We start from the raw sequence: 17,251 nt of genomic DNA on the forward strand, positions 1-17,251 counted from the left end.
TGTTTCTAACAAAAAATAATATTCATATACGTAAACTACGGTCCCGGTATCTAAAAATTGAAACAATATCAAAGTGTTGAGGTTTGGGACGTCATAGAGGGGATGAGCAAACAATAATTTTATAAATTAAAATTTTATTTCAGTAGCTCGTTCTTAAACAACATACCATATATAATACATCCATCATCGGTTTGAGAAAACTATGCTATACTATTGTTTTATATTTATTTTTTCATAAATTATTGATCAAACAATAAAAAAGAAATATTTTCGTGGTCTTCATTTGTTGACAAGATAGGATTAGAAATTATAAATAAGATGGTGTTGTATAGGTGATATAATTTGTTGCATCAATATCTTTTTGTTATTTTATATATTTTTTTGTTATTTTATATATAATGACCAATATCAAATATACAACAAATCGGAATTGTTACGACTTTCACGTATATTATTTGTGATGGTTTTTTCTATAACTATGATAGTCGGTTAATTGATAGTTTGATACATCAATACGACGTGATGAGCACGATAAGAATTTAAACTTCACCGAAACTACTGATCTAAAAGCCGAACGAAACTACTAACCATATTTTTTGGCTTCTCAAACGATCAAGACTTCAAAAAATAAGTAAGAAAATGATAGACGCCGTCTGTGGGAATCGAACCCACGACCACACGGTTAAAAGCCGTGCGCTCTACCAGCTGAGCTAAGACGGCTCACATGTAAATATCTTCCAATTATTCTTAAATAGGAAACACATCGACCTCCTTGTGGCGCTTCTTCTCTTGGCTGTTCTACCCGTGAGTATTCGTATCCCAACTTCAAAATCTAAGACACTTAAAATAGTTCAAAATATGGAACATTGATTCTCTGTTAGGTAAATATCTCTAATGGGACATATTTTCGTCCATAATTTAGAGCACTCTAAATGTTGATCGAGATATTTGTCGAACAAAGTATCACGGTTGTAAAATACAAACGTCCGAGTTTGAGCTCCGAAATTTTCGGAGCCTTTGAGAGAACAAGGCCTTCTTCATCCAAGTAAGAAGTGAACCGGGAGTAAATTTTGGCCCACGTTTGCTCACATTGGCCCAATGAAGAAGTGAACAAACTAAACTCACTTTCAGAGTGGGTTTATGAGTCGGTTCGGGTAGATTTCTCTCGGATTCGGAAAGAAGGGTTTTTAAAAGCCCTAATAACTCCCGAACAGAAACCCTAGACCCCCAAATCGAAGATCGTGATCAAGATTTTGCAGGTAACTCTCTCTCTCCCTCTCTTTCGTTTCCCCTCTATCTGTTTCTATAGATCTCCAATATATATCTATGTATCATCAGTATCCATGATTATACAGATTAATCTAATCAAGTTGCAATTTTTATTCTTGTTTGGTGATTTGCTAATTGAATCTTGATTAGATTTAATTGCCAATTCTTTGTATTCGTATTTTGTTCTTCTGTTCCTGGTTAGGGTTTTGATGATAATCACTTCCCCCTTTAGGTTTACGAAACTTGATGATAACGTCCGTCTTTATATCTAGAAGAAAATAAAAAGTGAAACTTTACAGAAAAGAAGACAAAAGGGAAAAAAAACCTAATTTTGTTAAGTTAAGATTAGTCCGATTTCTTGGAAAATTAGCTTCTTACTTGAATAATTGAAGGGTTATTCTTGTCTATAAGTTGTTGAGAGGAGATCAATTGATATGATTTAATTTCTGGTTCAAATTTGAAGGTATTGAACTATTGATAGATTCTGGTAGTGTATAAGAAGATAAAAGCGAAAAAGAATACCTAATTTTGTTTTGCAAATCTTTAGATTACAATTTATGATGCCTGTAATAAGTGTTTGAATTGCAAATTTTGATGATGTGATGTTGGTTTTTGTTTAGGTTAATAATGAGCAAAAAGAAGGCCGAGGCAGCTGGAACAGCAGGTCCAGCGAAGGCAAAACCCAGTAAAATTGCTGCCAAAGATGGGAAGAAAGAGAAGTTTTCGGTTTCGGCTATGCTTGCTAGTATGGACCAAAAGACAGATAAACCGAAGGGCTCTACCACTACGAGCAAGCCCAAGGCAAAAGCAGCCCCTAAACGGGCGTCTTACACTGACGACATCGATCTTCCACCTTCAGATGAAGATGATGACTATCTAGCTGAAGAAGGTCCACAAGTTGAACTCGAGGATACTAGTAAGAAGTCCAATCGCCGTTCTGATCTTAAGCCCCTTGAGGTTTCTGTATCTGAGAAGGAGTTGAAAAAACGAGAAAAGAAGGATATGCTTGCTGCTCAAACAGCTGAGTTAGCGAGGAAAGAGGCTATGAAAGATGATCATGACGCCTTCACTGTTGTTATTGGTACTAGGGCTTCTGTTCTTGAAGGTGAAGATAATGCTGATGCTAATGTTAAAGATATCACAATTGACAATTTCTCTGTATCTGCACGAGGAAAGGAACTACTCAAGAATGCAACGGTTAAGATAGCTCATGGTAAGAGGTATGGGTTAATTGGACCTAACGGAATGGGAAAATCTACTTTATTAAAGCTTCTTGCTTGGAGGAAGATTCCTGTGCCAAAAAATATTGATGTGCTTTTAGTTGAGCAAGAAGTAGTTGGTGATGAGAGGTCAGCTCTTGAAGCTGTTGTTTCGGCCAATGAAGAGCTTGTCAAGCTCCGTCAAGAGGTTGCGGCTTTACAAAATTCATCTGTAGACGGAGAAGGAGAGGGTGATGATGATGACGCGGGTGAGAAGCTTGCTGAGTTGTATGATAGGTTGCAGGTGATTGGGTCAGATGCAGCTGAGGCTCAAGCATCGAAGATTCTAGCAGGATTGGGTTTTACAAAGGATATGCAATGTCGGGCAACTAGGTCCTTCAGTGGAGGGTGGAGAATGAGAATTTCATTAGCTAGGGCACTCTTTGTTCAGCCAACGCTTCTACTACTCGATGAACCCACCAACCATCTTGACCTTCGTGCTGTTCTTTGGTTGGAAGAGTACCTCTGTCGTTGGAAGAAGACTCTTGTTGTGGTCTCGCACGACCGTGATTTCCTTAATACTGTTTGTAATGAGATTATCCATCTTCACGATCTGAAGCTCCAATTATATCGTGGAAATTTTGATGAGTTTGAGAGCGGGTATGAGCAAAGACGCAAGGAGATGAATAAGAAGTTTGAGATCTATGACAAGCAGGTGAAGAATGCCAAAAGGTCAGGGAATCGGGTTCAACAAGAGAAGGTCAAGGATCGAGTTAAGTTGGCTGCAGCCAAAGAAGCAAAGAGCAAAGCGAAGGGGAAGGTTGTTGATGAGGACGAACTCGTTGTTGAGGCCCCAAAGAAGTGGAGGGATTACAGTGTCGAATTCCACTTCCCTGAGCCTACCGAGCTCACCCCACCTCTCATGCAGCTTATTGACGTCAGTTTTAGTTATCCAAATAGGGAAGATTTTAGACTCTCGAATGTCGATGTTGGTATTGATATGGGAACCCGTGTGGCAATTGTGGGTCCTAACGGGGCTGGAAAATCTACTCTTCTTAATCTTCTTGCAGGAGATTTAGTACCGGCAGAAGGGGAGGCTCGAAAAAGTCAAAAGTTGAGGATCGGGCGGTATTCACAACACTTTGTGGATCTTTTAACAATGGACGAGACCCCAGTCCAATATCTTCTTAGACTTCATCCTGAACAAGAAGGACTTAGCAAGCAAGAGGCTGTACGTGCCAAGCTTGGGAAGTTTGGGCTTCCCAGTCATAACCACCTCACCCCTATTGTGAAACTGTCTGGTGGACAAAAAGCTAGGGTCGTCTTCACTTCAATCTCCATGTCAAAACCCCACATTTTGTTATTGGATGAGCCAACAAATCACTTAGATATGCAGAGTATTGATGCCCTAGCAGATGCTTTGGATGAGTTCACAGGTGGTGTTGTTTTGGTTAGTCACGATTCGAGGCTAATATCACGAGTTTGTGAAGATGAAGAGAAGAGTCAAATCTGGGTTGTTGATAATGGGACCGTGGAGTCTTTCGCTGGCACGTTTGAGGAGTACAAGGAGGAGCTTCAAAGGGAGATCAAGGCTGAGGTCGATGAGTAATATGCTATCGAAGCTTCAGGTTTGATTATTTATTCATTGGTTCACTAGTCAGCTTCGAAAATTATGTGCATTAACAACAATGGATTGTTTCTGGTTTTTCCGTTTGTACTTGTCTTATTTCTTGTTTATGCGGGAAGTGTTTGAGAACGATTTGTATGAGCGTTATATACACACATGAAGAGTCCATATCAAGGTTCTTCATAAATTTTTAAAATCTATTTCGTTTTCGATTCATTGCTTCAATTCTTCAAGTAGGTCGTTGCTTCGTCATTTTGTAACCAAATTTGACAATGTTGCAGTAATGTTGGATTTAGCGTCAGGTTATGGCGCTTTAAGGTCTGTTAAATTCTTTCCAAATAAAATAGTAATCAGTTTTCTGTGGTAAGGCCGTTCCTTTCAAGATCGCCTTCTAATTTTGTTGATACAGTAAGCTTCTAATTTTGTTGATACAGTAAGCTTACAACACCACTAGGTCTCATAGAGCGACCAACGCATGATAATCTTTTAGAAGCAAAACTTTATCTTGGCTCAGAGGACTTCTATGATGATCATTGGTTCGTTTCACTTTCAGGATGAAATGCAATCTTCATATGTTTCATTAATTGACGATTTTTTATCTGTCATTCCTCTAATCTTTACTCGTATAATTTGTAATGGTGCAATTATATAAATAAAATAACATGTTTCAACAAAAAAAAACATTGATAGGGATTTTACACTCCTATTTTTGGATGTCAACATCAAGCATTAGCTAAACTATTTAGAACTTTTGATTTTATTATCAAAAGGTTATACAAGCTAATGTTCCCATAAATTTTTATTTTCATACAAATGTAGAATTTTCCGACCAAGCCCGCAAACATCAATAACCAAAGTTCAAAGACGACTGGAAGTAAAAAGCTCGCGCTTTATCTGATCTCTTAGAACTCTCCTCAGTAACTTGTTCGAAGCTGTTCGAGGAAACTCTGAAACAATCTTCACATACCTCACCTGGTTTATATAAGGAAATTAACACAAATTAAATAACATAAATTAAGATATTGTTTGTTTTTTCAGTAAGTCCTTTACGAAATCTAAATTGACTTGGGTCAGATTGTAGACTGTTTGTTTTTTCGTCTGACTTGTAATGTCTGACTCCTCTAAATAACTTATTTGGGTTAGTTTGGGGTCCATTTGGTGCAGACCATTCAGATCAGACGAGTCAGATTCAGACAAAGAAAAAAAAAACGAACACATACATACCTAGAAAGGACTTCAATGGTTAACTAAATACAATACCTTAAATAATGGATTGAGGTTGGTTTGAATGGCTTTTGAGAATTTCCTCATCAATATATCTGGCTCAGAGTATGATCCTCTGTTAAGTACAACAAACACAACTAACTGTTCAGGTCCTCCATTTACTGGTGCGATGCTAATAGCAGCCGTCTCCAATACATTTTCGTCTGCTCGGTTACATACTCGTTCGATCTCGACTGAACTCGTCTGCAAATATATCGAATCCCTTACATTTTATATATTGAAATTTAAGTCCTTACACACTATATTTGAGAAAGATAGAGATCGGAGAAAACATTACCTTAACACCTCCAAGATTCATGGTGTCATCAGCTCTACCTTGTACGATAAAATAACATCCGATCGTTCTTTTTAATATATCTCCGTGTCTTCTGAGTTGCTGCCATTGTATAGAATAATGTTAAATATTTCACTCAATGAGATCAAATTAGATTGCAGTGATGCATGTTTTATTGTAAGTTCGTGCGAGTTACTTGGTATCTGGTACCAGACTATATATCAGCCAACTGGGGGATTATGAACAGTCTGAGAGAAGAAGAGAAGACAATCCCATGAAAATATTAAACGTAGGCATTATTCTAAGTTTTTATACTATACCATTCCGTTATATTTCGGCATTCCCTTGAAGTAAACCTTTTCATGATCGGCATTGAGTAGTCTATCGGTAGCTCCCATGTATGTAGGAAATAAACCAACCTCTCCGATGCAAGGTTGATCATCGGGCTGTTATTTAAGAAGCTAAAATTATTTCACTTCACACACACACACACACACACACATATATAGATTAAAAATCGAAAAGGAACTCTCACATAAGCAACACCGTGTTCATCAAGGACGACAAACCCTGTAGTCATTGATGCTGTGCTGAATGCTCCAAAAGCTTGCGGTTGCAACAAGCTTCCTAGAATATAAGAAGACGAGAGCTCGGTTCCTCCACAGCATTCTACTATGGGTTTGTAGTATGATCTTGATGAAAGCCATAGATCATCGTCTACATTAGAAGCCTCACCGGTAGTAGCGAATAACCTGCATAAATGTCAATCTTCAAATTGTAATTACACTTACATTAGCCTTTCCTACTTCTTAAATTCAAATCAAATCAAGAGGTATTGAGTCGAATTAAAACACATTATTCTTTGTATGGAACAATAAGTGGGCTAGTCTTTCTTAATGATTACATTGGTTGAGCCATTAGGGAGAGACCCAAGGCACAGAGCAGCATGACTAGTTGCCCGAGATTAAGAGAAGATGATAATGGTTTTTAAAGTTAAATATCTCGAAGGAACATATAAAGTCAAGAATTCGGTGAACTTGGTGGCTAGGCTGGTAAAATGTAAAAGCATTAGGTGGTCTGACGGAGGCCTATGCAAAGACCAAACCATGTACCTTATGGAACAGGGCTGAGTAACCTAGGTGGTACCTAAATCGGGGACCGTGTTGTTAGTATTGGGGAAGGTACTACATCGTATAGACTCCTATTCTTGATTGTTCTTCGCGAGCTCTCGTACTCTACTTTTCCCCTTAAGTTTATCCCTGATCTACGAGGTCAAATTATTACTAGTACTAGTGATTTAGTTCATGTTCACTTTTCTTCTGCTTTACGTTTATTTGACGTTTGGATTGCTTCCATCACTCCCTCCTAACAAAATCACAAGTGATTGTTAAAATCACCTTATATTTGTCCAGTCAAGACCGTCCATACACTTGGTACTCTTCCAAGCTTTCACCAGGCTCGGCACCGTACCTAAAATAGTCACACCTGCATCCTGCAAATGTCAACTGAGAACAGTAAGGACAGTATTCTTGAAAAAAGATCTATTTAGACGAAAATTAGTTTTGTCATCATCAACCTGCACAAATTTTCCAAAACCTCGATCGAGAGGAGAACCATGATAAAGGGCTAGAGTGGTTCCAGCAAGAAAGCAAGAATATAACAAGATCGGTCCCATCACCCAGCCTAAATTTGTTGGCCAACAGAAAATATCTCCTACTCGGGGATCACAAAATGCCCATGAATCAGCTCCGGCACGAATAGGCGACAGCTGTGTCCATGGAATAGCTTTTGGGTCTCCTGATAACAGATTCAAGCATAACAAACGAATTCCTATAAGAAAAACAAGTACAATAATAACGAGTAACGACATAGATGTATATACATATAATACAGATGAAAGTTCTACCTGTGGTTCCGGATGAAAAGAGTATGTTCGTTACAGATTCAACGGGTTGGTAAACTGGGGAGTAATAGTTTCCACTGCAAAGGGAAATTGTTCAATCAATCAACTTTGACAAGTGACCGGAACTTTTGGTTCATCCTTTCCAAATATTTCAAGCTAAAACTAAATAATAGTGTTTGATTAGTTCACTCTAGATGAATTCAGGTATTTGTGAAACACTGATAGCGACACGAAAGAACTAGTTCGGGAAATATATTAGACACTCAAACTATAAGCGGGGTACCTTGAGATGTGATCAACCGAAGAAAGAAATTTTTTCCAAGACAAGTCTTGATTCCTTAGTTTAATTTCCACGTCCTTTCCATAAGCAGGAATAACGATAGCTTTACATGCATCAGCTTCCACGACACGGCTGGCAGAAAAACTTTGTTAATGTCGAAATGAAGAACAGGATATACACACACACACACACACACACACACACACACACACACACACACACACACACACACACACACACATATAGTTGATAGGCAAGTTCCACCTGTATAGAGGAAATCTCTTTCCTCCTCTCACTATGAAATCCTGAAAATAAAGTGAAGGCAAGCTACATTAGGACATTAGGAAAAAGAAAAAAAGGTTGAACAAGTACTACTTCGTTTATTTTCACGCTTTTGTGAAATTAAAGTATAAATTTTAATTTTTAATTAGTTTTGCATAATTATAATTTGTCTTCGAATTTCCCGAACTACTTCATTACTTCAAATGTGATTGGTTTCTTTATTTTCATCAAAAGTTAACTTGCAAAACCAGCGATGTGCAATTATTTGAGCGATAACCCACTTCTTGTTAAACACGAATCAACATGAAACACTTTTTGACTAACAATCGAGTTTACATTGTGAGCAGATGAAAATACCTGAGTAAAGATGCCTTTGGCTTTAGATACACGCAAGCGGGTCGCTATTTCTTGTGGAGCAAAACTATCGGCTATTGATACAACAACATTCCCGGAAAGTATAATAGCTAAGTATATGATAACTGCAGTGGCAGTCATTGGCATATCAATTGCAATAGCTTCACCCTTTGAAAATGTTGCATCAAGAGCATTGGCGACAAGCCTGTTTAACCATGTCGAAAATAAGAAAGTAAAAACAATCAAAATAATGGTGGGTCGAGACATTTTTCCTTGACACATTAATTAACAAGGATCATGTGACGATTACTTTTTCTTTTTTGAGATCGCAAGATACAATCCTCGTAAAATATGAATAATGAACGGTCAGATGACTGTCAAACAATGCATCCAAGAAAGAATGTGACGGAAAATGTAAGCCGCTAAAAAGTTTTTTATCGGAAGCAAAAACATACATCACTTTCTCTCTTAATTCCTTCAGTGTCAAATGATTGACAGGGAAGTCATCAAAACCTTCATCTCTCCATACAATAACCACACTGTCATCGTCTTTTCTTGGATAATTAGTAGGTAACAGACAGCATTCTGCAATATTTAGAACTGCACCAGGCAACCATGTTCCTCCGTGCATCGACTTGTCTGAGGTATCAAGGATACATCTCGGGCCTTGGCGAAATATGATCGAAAGTTCTTTCAAAACTAATGACCAGTAGACCTGAATATTGTAATCGAAAGAGATGATAGTACAATTCAGTTCAGATCTAATCAAAACTTAGTATTAGACAGAACATTCCCTCTGTTTATTTAAGATCAGAAGTGTATAAGAATGTAGGGAATAGATTCTCTTTCGAGAAGGAGCTGGAGCGGAGATGGTAAATACCTCTGGATGCTGAATCGTAAACTTGTGAAAGAGACTATAGCTTGTAATAGGATCCTGATATGAGTTCCCCAATAATTTGGGACCATGAACTTCCATGAATCTCCCCAGATTTGTTTGTTTGGCCTCCGTCCTGACATATTAAACAGAACTAGCTTATATCTCTCATTGTGTTTGTTCATCAAATTGTTCAAGAATTTTCACAGCAAGTTACCATCATAGATTATAGTTATAAGAGATTAAGTAATGGGCCTTATTTTTAGAGGGCCCCTATAGTTTATAAAACTTGATGTCTCTTTCAGACAAGTTTGAACTTGTATACAAGAGAACAATGAGTTTACAAACATAACCGTTGCATCCAAGACCAAATGAAAGAACGATAGATGTGGTTCGTACTTCATACGAAGAAACATGGTTCAATATTATAGCATATAAACATGGTCATCTGCATATTGCATACAAGCTCTATTTACATGCTGTTGACAAAGTTCATGTTCATACCGCGTGGAGGAAAACCAATGGTAAATTTACTATTATGCTTGTTCAATGGCTTGAATACATCATAAACTGTAATATGCTTCTAACTGTCGTGGATCAACAAGAAATGTAGATATACTGCCTTAAAGGCTATTTTCTGCCCTTAAGGCCACTACACTATCAGTACATATATTATCTAGTACATACAACTTCTTTTAATACCTATAAACAACACGAGACAAATCCTGAGAACAAACAGCTTTCGTCATGACTCAAAATGAGGCGACCCAAAAGGAAAATGTGAATAACAACAACCACAAGAAGAGTTTTTTTTTATATTGACTCAAGATTCATTACATTATTACATGACATTGATATATCATGAATTGAATAAGCTAAATAACTACCATCTCTAAGACATGTGGCCCCTAAAAGCCATATGAAGACCCTTATTTATACCCAAGTTATAAATCATGAATTTTCAACTCCATTAGGATCGAACCGGGAACCTCCTGTCTGTGAAGTTGGTGTCCAACCACTACACCAAGTAGTAGAATATTGTCCTAAAGACAGTCATATAACCTAAAGATCAGACAAACTACCCTATAAGTCATTATAGATACCCTTAACACAGAATCAATAAACAAAAGATAAGCCAACAACTGATAGCTCAGTTGGTAGGACATGTACTCTTAAACCCAAGAGGTATGTATCAATGCCTTGTAATGACTATCTCAATTTCAAAAAATAAAAAATAAACAAAAGATAAAAAAAAAAAGAATGAAGAAAAGGGGGGAAAACTTACAAAGAAGGGAACCAATAGAAAGGAAGGCCATGGGTAGAAACATCCCATCCTGAATAAACACTGTAATAAACTAGTTGATGAAGAGTATGTGGATGGGTTGGTTTCAGTAATCTCTGAGCCGAAATCTCAAACCATATAGCCTTAGGGTTTAACCCACCTGCTCGGGTAATAGCATTTTGAAGGGACTTATGAAATTCTTGAGCTTGTTTGATAGATAACCCTGTTCTTATAATGTCTTCTACTCCTATTTCATTTATATTTCTTATTCCAAATTCTCTTTGCCCCATTTCTAATACTTCTTTTTCTCTTTACAAGTTCAATTTCACTTCTCTCTCTCTTATCTCTATCTACTTATCAAACAATGGGTAGAATTTAATGGCTAAATCAAACAATAGGTAGAATTTTGTTGGGAGGGGGGGTTTGGTTTGAGGAGTGATGGGAGGTAGTTGGAGGTAGAGTATGATATTAGTTGTAAGCATGGTGTACACCAAACAGCATTCTTTTCTTTTGGCAAAGAATTTTTTATTTTATTTTATTTATTTAGTATTTACGTTGTGTGGGCTATAAATCCGTCTCATTGCCAAAAAAAAAAAAATGTTGGAATCCTGGGTTATGAAATAAAGAGACAGGGACATTGCGAACTACTCTAAGAGCGAGAGATCCCCCTTTCTCTGTGCAAAAATAACCATCTCTCTCTTAAAATTGTACTCAGATTTACGTCTCTTTCCTCCGGGGAAGGGTCATTCCTTCGTCGGAAGCCTTTTATGCTCCTTTTGTAGTTTGGTCTCCAACAATAAATAGTTTTTAGAGTTGTTTTCCTTCTGAGATTGAGTTTTTAGGGATTGTTTTCTGGACTCACCACACATCGATTCTTTCAATTTATTATAAGATTCGAAAGATTTAGTAACATACTGATGGAGTGAGAGAGCAAGAAAAGAAGAGAGATTTGGGATTTTAGGGTTCAACAGGAATTGAAACAACAACGTTTGGTTGATTGAAACTTCTTGGATCTTTGGATCTATCAAGTAACAAGCCTAAACAGAAGAACTCAAAGACTTGTTCTGCAGTAATGGTGGTGGTTGCCCTTGCAATTTACATTCATAGGCGGCGTTGGTTCTCTCGGTTGGAGCAATTTTAGTATTAATTCTATATATTTTGTCGACCTTTAAGGTCTTTTCATTCTCGATCTTCAGGATCTTTTGTCGACCTTTAAGTTCTTTTCTATGAACTTATCGTATGTAACTCTCATGTAGTTCTCAAAGAAATAAAAATTATTATCCGTGTAATTTATAGTTGAATCACTTATGAACGAAATATGGTTCGCTTGGATTCAAGAAAAAAAAGAAATAAAGAGACAGGAAGTAATATTGGTAAGGCATGGAACAACGACGTGCTGAAAAATAACCTATTCTTCTTTTGGGGAATGTCATTCATATTCATAATATTCTACGATTGGAAAACTTAAATCTTTTAAATTTATCAATGGAGGAAGAATAAAATTCCTTCTATCGTTGCGATTCAATGTGCATCTAATAGTACTAGAGATTTCCACTAATTTTATTTCAATTTAGTATGGTCGCGTATTTGGCCTATACGACATCTTCATTTTGGGTCAAAAAATTGACGAAGTTGTATTTTGCGACTTAATCTTCATCTCCTCATTTCTTTCTCTTTTTCTCTCTCTATCTCTCTCTAAGTGTCCCTCTCTCTCAGTCACTCACTCTTGCTCACAGTCACTCTCTTGCCGAAGAGAAGTATTCCTTTCGCTCGAAAGATTATCTGGTCAGTTGGCCATGAAACTTTTCGTGATCGGACTACCACAAAGTCTGAAATTCTCAAGGAGGGTTTTGAAAACCTCCTTGGAGGTCGTTCTACCAAAGAGAACACTTCCTCTCGCTAGAAATGGGCAAGAGAGAGAGATCTAGTTAGGTTAAATTTTGCTCCGAGTTGATTTGGTTGGAAGAAAAGGACTTCAACTACAACTAGTTAGGTTAAATTTTGCTCGAGTTGGCTCGGTTGGACGATTCAACCACTCCAAAAACCGATAAGGGGAATATTTGTTGTTTCAACCACCCCAAAATATCGACGATTAGGGGAAATATTTGTTGTTTCACTACCACTTTTTACTCAAACCAACTAAAACTTCAGTCGGCTAAGTTAAACTTAGTTCCACTTGATTCCATTGGTAGATTCAACTACTCCAAAATTCATATGATGTATATGATGTGAACTTCCCCAAATTACTTATTGCTTATTTTCATACTCCTGTCTTAGAAATAGTACTGTTATATTTTCTAAAACGCACACAAGTGTCTGGCTTTGGCTTCTGGTCTCAGTGCCTCACCAGTTCAACTTATTTTGCTCGAACCTACCTATTAGTTAAGAAAATAGTTTTCTTCTCAAATTCATATGATCGGGGCGGCGTAGGTCTACTGCATGAAGGAGCTAGCTTTCTCTTGACTTTCATAAATTCTGGTTTTAAGGGATTTATCAATTTTTTCCCAACCCCAATGATATCTTGAGAATCATGGCCTTTGTGATTGATAACATAAACTGAGGCCGAACTGTGCAATTTCATTGTTGCTTCATTAATGCATTAATCAAACCACAAAGAACACTACTTTCTGAGAACTAGAAATCAGTCAAAAGGTTCACCGATCCTGTTGTTGAGCAAAGAGATCTTGAGACGAATACGATAAATAAGAAGAAAGTAAAGTAGACACCCATAAATAGCAAACACTTCATAAAGTTGTACTAGCCAAGTCACTAAAACAATGTCACTGAAGAAAATGGAACCTGAGACAATATATATCACCAATGAAAACTAATCACTACGGGAGTATGACCTTTCTCGACGTTCTCTTGTGTAGTCTACAGGAGTACGACTTCTGCTACGAGAACCATTATAAGGAGAGCGAGGGGAGTACGACCGTTCTCGTCGGTACCTTCTATCTTGTGGTGAAACAGACCTGGATAGAGTTTAGGTTTCAAACATGTGTGAAAAACCTCTCCGAAGAGAAACTAGAAAACCTACTAAAACGGATAGGGGACAAAGTGAAGAGAATGGAATTACCTCTCGTATCGTCTTGGAGAATAATAACCAGGGCTTCGAGAACGAGATCTGGCATGACGTGACGAACGAGAACGATGGGGTGGAGACCTCCTGTCATATTCTCGACTTCTACTACTACTGCAAACAACCAAAACAATTGCATCAACTTGAATCTCCGACTTCTTTTGGAAACACGACTTTGGGAGCCAATAAGAAAAGGAGTAAAATCAATAACCAATTACAAGAGCAAATGCTCATATTTATATATACACCATTCCTCTCTAAATGGTGTTCTACATAAACCAACGTATATACATAAGGTATTTATTTGTACACTATACACCACATTACGAGTACTGACTGCAAAAAGAAAATGAAGTTGAGTACCCACATCACGTATCTGAACTTTCTTTTTTGGTCGTGCAATAACACATAACACAAACAAGTGCATGCCTGATTTGAACGGACCCACAGTAAGTCCCTTGTGGACACTAACATTACATGTACTGAATAAATCAAAAGATGGGAGCAATGAAACATAAAGACAGAAAAATAATTAGAAGGCAAGATTTACCTCACTCGCTCTCTTGCCCTCATGTCAGCTGGTTTCTTTCTGTTCTCCTCAGCAAACACAACAGTCAGCTCCCTTCCATGAAGAATTTGCCCATCCATTTGGTATTTGGCTTCAGCAGCATCAGCAGGATCTACGTATTGGACGAAACCAAATCCACGAGGTTCACTAAAATAAACATTAGTTTAGTATCCCAAAACTAGGAATAAATAATTGTCCAATAGTAACTGCATCACCTTTATACACACCAAAAGATTTTGCTAAATAAGTAAATCAAGCTAATTCAGAGAAAAAACTATGCAACATGTATACCAGTACGGGTGTCCATATCAGCAAGATGAGGCATACACAATTAGTCGAAGGCAAGTACGGGTATACAACTTTTCACATGTATTACTTATTAGGTCCATATGTAAACACCAAATATATAACTTAATGCTGTATTTTCTGGTCCTGACACGGTTGTGTGCAAGACTGCAAGTAGTCACAAGATGTGCATAAAAAAGACTCACACTATACAAACTGAAATGACTCTAAGTAGCTCATGAGAGTACCTGGTATCAAATAATGCATAAAAATACTAAAAATGAAACCTATTGTAAGAAACTTTGACAGATATGGTATTCGTAATTCAAATGGAAATACTGCTGCAACTTCAAACAAATCAAGTAAAAGCAAGCACACCGCTGCTGACCTTGCCAATGTCAAAGTTTAAAGATGACTTCAAGTTCTTCAAGACTTGAATACCTTCAGAAAGTTTCAAACCAAAATTCCTTCCCATCTTCAAAAAATTAACATCACCTTCAACAGGACTCTTATGACTTGATTGATGTCTTCAAAACTCTATCTAACGCTGTTAAATCTCAACAACTTTAATAAAAACATCCAAAAATTTGTAAAACACGAAGCACAAATCGAATCTTAAAGAAAATATCCGAGCTGCAAACTTAAATACTAAACTACAAGGTTCTCTTTGGCATTGTTGAAGTTTGGGAAGAAAAAGAATAACGGAAGTTTTCACAAAAGATATAACAGCTCACTGAAAAGGAATATTCGAGCTCACACAGCTAAAGCATAACTTTTTGACTACTTGATGCCATCTAAGTAATAAGCAAGTGCATACCCGGTATGGTAATCTCTTGGCAAATAAATATCTTTAAGAGGACCAAATTGCCCAAAAGGCCTCCGAAGGTCTTCAGCCCTGCAACAACATAATAAGTCGGCTAGCAAGTTAAATCTATAAACATGATACGAGTAAGTCTGTTGAAAACTTGAAATATCCAAAACTGATCACACACTCAATAAAGTGTAAACCTGAAAATTGCTAGTAACGAATGAAACTACGCATAAAAAAGAAAGAATTGAACTTCCTAATGATGGCAGAATTGAACTTCTTTCATTTAGTAAGCACTAAATATTGTCATTAGGGTTATGAAAGAAACAAGTTTATGAGAACAAACCTACAGTCACGGCGAAGATTCCGAACTAAAAGGCTAGTAGGAAGATCTCTACTACTACTAGTACTGCCATAACGACGACCACGGGGACTAGGGCTTCGACCTCGTCTTCCGTAACCTCTTGGAGGTGAAGGACTGTAACTGTAACTCCTACCCCTCATTATAATCTACAACCAGCTAAAGAAAACAGAAAAAGAATGATCAGATACAATTGTACACTCTAAAACCTAGCAATCAAAGTAATTGGGAATAAAGAAAGAAATGGGGAAACCTTGATTATGAAAAAAACACCACTTTGATTATAAAAAATCACAACTTTTTCAACAATTATATCATTTTTGAATCAGAAACTAACAATAACCTGAAATTGAACCTTGAACAAAAAAAAAAAATCGAATTTATTAACAATAAAATCAAATTTATTGAATGCCCTGAAATTTAGGGCAAAAAATGGAGAATTTGTTGTCGAATTGAAATCTAACAGAAACAATTAATCAACTCTAAACCCTAAATACATGAATGAGAGGGAAATTCAGATTACCTTGAGATGCAACGAGCCCTCTCTCTCTCTCTCTCTCTCTCTAGGTTTTCTTCTTCTCCTCCTGTTGTTCACACCTCCCGGTTCAAAGATCGAGAAACTTTAATCCAATTAGCTTTTCCAGAAGCTTCTTAGAGCAACTCCAACGTGGGGCACGGGCTCCCAATTTTGGGAGCCCCTGAATTTTGGGAGCCCCTGAATTTTGGGAGCCCCGGGGCTTTCCTCAATTCCAACGTTGGGCTCCCAACCGGGGCTCCCAAATCAATATATTATACGTGTGCGAAGTATGTGTGCGAAATTTTGATTTTAAATTTCGACTATAAATTATTAGATTTCGACTATGAATTAAAATGTGATATTATTCGAGAGAGATAATTTCAAAAAGATAAACACAAAAAAAAAACACAAAAATAAAAATTAGAGAAAAATACTTAAAAAAGTAGTATTTAAAATAATAAGAATATTAAAAAAAAAATTAGTTTAAAAAAAAAATTAAAAAAATTAAAAAAAAATAAAATAAGGTGGGGTGGATCCCCTTTTTAGGGGATCCACCCCAAAATAGCCGTTGGGAGACCCCCAACGGCTATATTTGGGGCTGGGAGCCCCCCAGCCCGGGCTCCCATTTGGGAGCCCGGGAGCATGGGGCTCCCAGCCCCACCGGGAGCCCAGCCCCGGGGCTCCCGGGTTGGAGGGCTGGCGCTGGGGCTGGGCCTCCCAAAATTTGAATTGGGAGCCCCAGCCCCACCCACGTTGGAGCTGCTCTTAGGAGGAGTGGGAATTATGTCATCTCGTTTTGGATTTGGGCACGCCAAAGAATTTGTGCCCCTAGTCTTTTGGGCGGTTGCTTAAGGCACTAACTAGGTCGAGTGGCTCTTAGCGGACGGTTCTATATCATCGGCCTCTTTTAAATTTCTATGCAGTCACCTGGTCCAAGTACCCAACCGCTACTTTTTTTTCTTCTCTCTTCTCTCCTTCCACCATCACAATTACCGGCCAACTATC

The 17,251-nt window shown here is 37.6% G+C and overlaps 3 protein-coding genes and 1 non-coding gene across 5 annotated transcripts; 1 reads left to right on the forward strand and 3 right to left on the reverse strand.

The window, feature by feature from the left end:
* Positions 1 to 647: 647 nt before the first annotated feature.
* Positions 648 to 720, reverse strand: TRNAK-UUU (transfer RNA lysine (anticodon UUU)). The gene has a single exon. It is a non-coding gene; the product is annotated as a tRNA-Lys (tRNA).
* A 230-nt stretch (positions 721 to 950) lies between these two features.
* ABCF4 (general control non-repressible 4) lies at positions 951 to 4,311 on the forward strand. Its single transcript, XM_086639838.1, has 2 exons — positions 951 to 1,259; positions 1,890 to 4,311. Exon 2 carries the CDS (start codon positions 1,897 to 1,899, stop codon positions 4,075 to 4,077), a length of 2,181 nt encoding a protein of 726 aa, XP_086495964.1. The 5' UTR covers positions 951 to 1,259; positions 1,890 to 1,896; the 3' UTR covers positions 4,078 to 4,311.
* A 513-nt stretch (positions 4,312 to 4,824) lies between these two features.
* Positions 4,825 to 11,213, reverse strand: AAE18 (acyl-activating enzyme 18). The gene is made up of 14 exons (XM_086639837.1): positions 10,632 to 11,213; positions 9,353 to 9,482; positions 8,928 to 9,187; positions 8,476 to 8,677; positions 8,101 to 8,141; positions 7,840 to 7,968; positions 7,560 to 7,633; positions 7,230 to 7,450; positions 7,051 to 7,145; positions 6,189 to 6,405; positions 5,974 to 6,099; positions 5,657 to 5,755; positions 5,356 to 5,562; positions 4,825 to 5,067 (listed from the first exon to the last, which is right to left on the reverse strand). Exons 1-14 carry the CDS (start codon positions 10,916 to 10,918, stop codon positions 4,954 to 4,956), a joined length of 2,202 nt encoding a protein of 733 aa, XP_086495963.1. The 5' UTR covers positions 10,919 to 11,213; the 3' UTR covers positions 4,825 to 4,953.
* A 2,144-nt stretch (positions 11,214 to 13,357) lies between these two features.
* On the reverse strand, positions 13,358 to 16,382 carry SCL33 (SC35-like splicing factor 33). 2 transcript variants are annotated; one of them, XM_086640200.1, is made up of 6 exons: positions 16,253 to 16,382; positions 15,715 to 15,878; positions 15,378 to 15,455; positions 14,258 to 14,422; positions 13,705 to 13,821; positions 13,358 to 13,600 (listed from the first exon to the last, which is right to left on the reverse strand). In XM_086640200.1, exons 2-6 carry the CDS (start codon positions 15,870 to 15,872, stop codon positions 13,456 to 13,458), a joined length of 663 nt encoding a protein of 220 aa, XP_086496326.1. In that variant the 5' UTR covers positions 15,873 to 15,878; positions 16,253 to 16,382; the 3' UTR covers positions 13,358 to 13,455. The 2 variants fall into 2 exon arrangements, with proteins under 2 accessions (XP_086496326.1, XP_086496327.1); XM_086640201.1 differs by having other exon boundaries at positions 15,715 to 15,888; positions 16,253 to 16,373.
* Positions 16,383 to 17,251: the final 869 nt, after the last annotated feature.

The sequence above is a fragment of the Eschscholzia californica genome, unplaced genomic scaffold (genome assembly GCF_041429995.1).
Source record: "Eschscholzia californica isolate CP2 unplaced genomic scaffold, dmEscCali1.0.p SCAF_5, whole genome shotgun sequence".
NCBI lineage: Eukaryota > Viridiplantae > Streptophyta > Magnoliopsida > Ranunculales > Papaveraceae > Eschscholzia > Eschscholzia californica.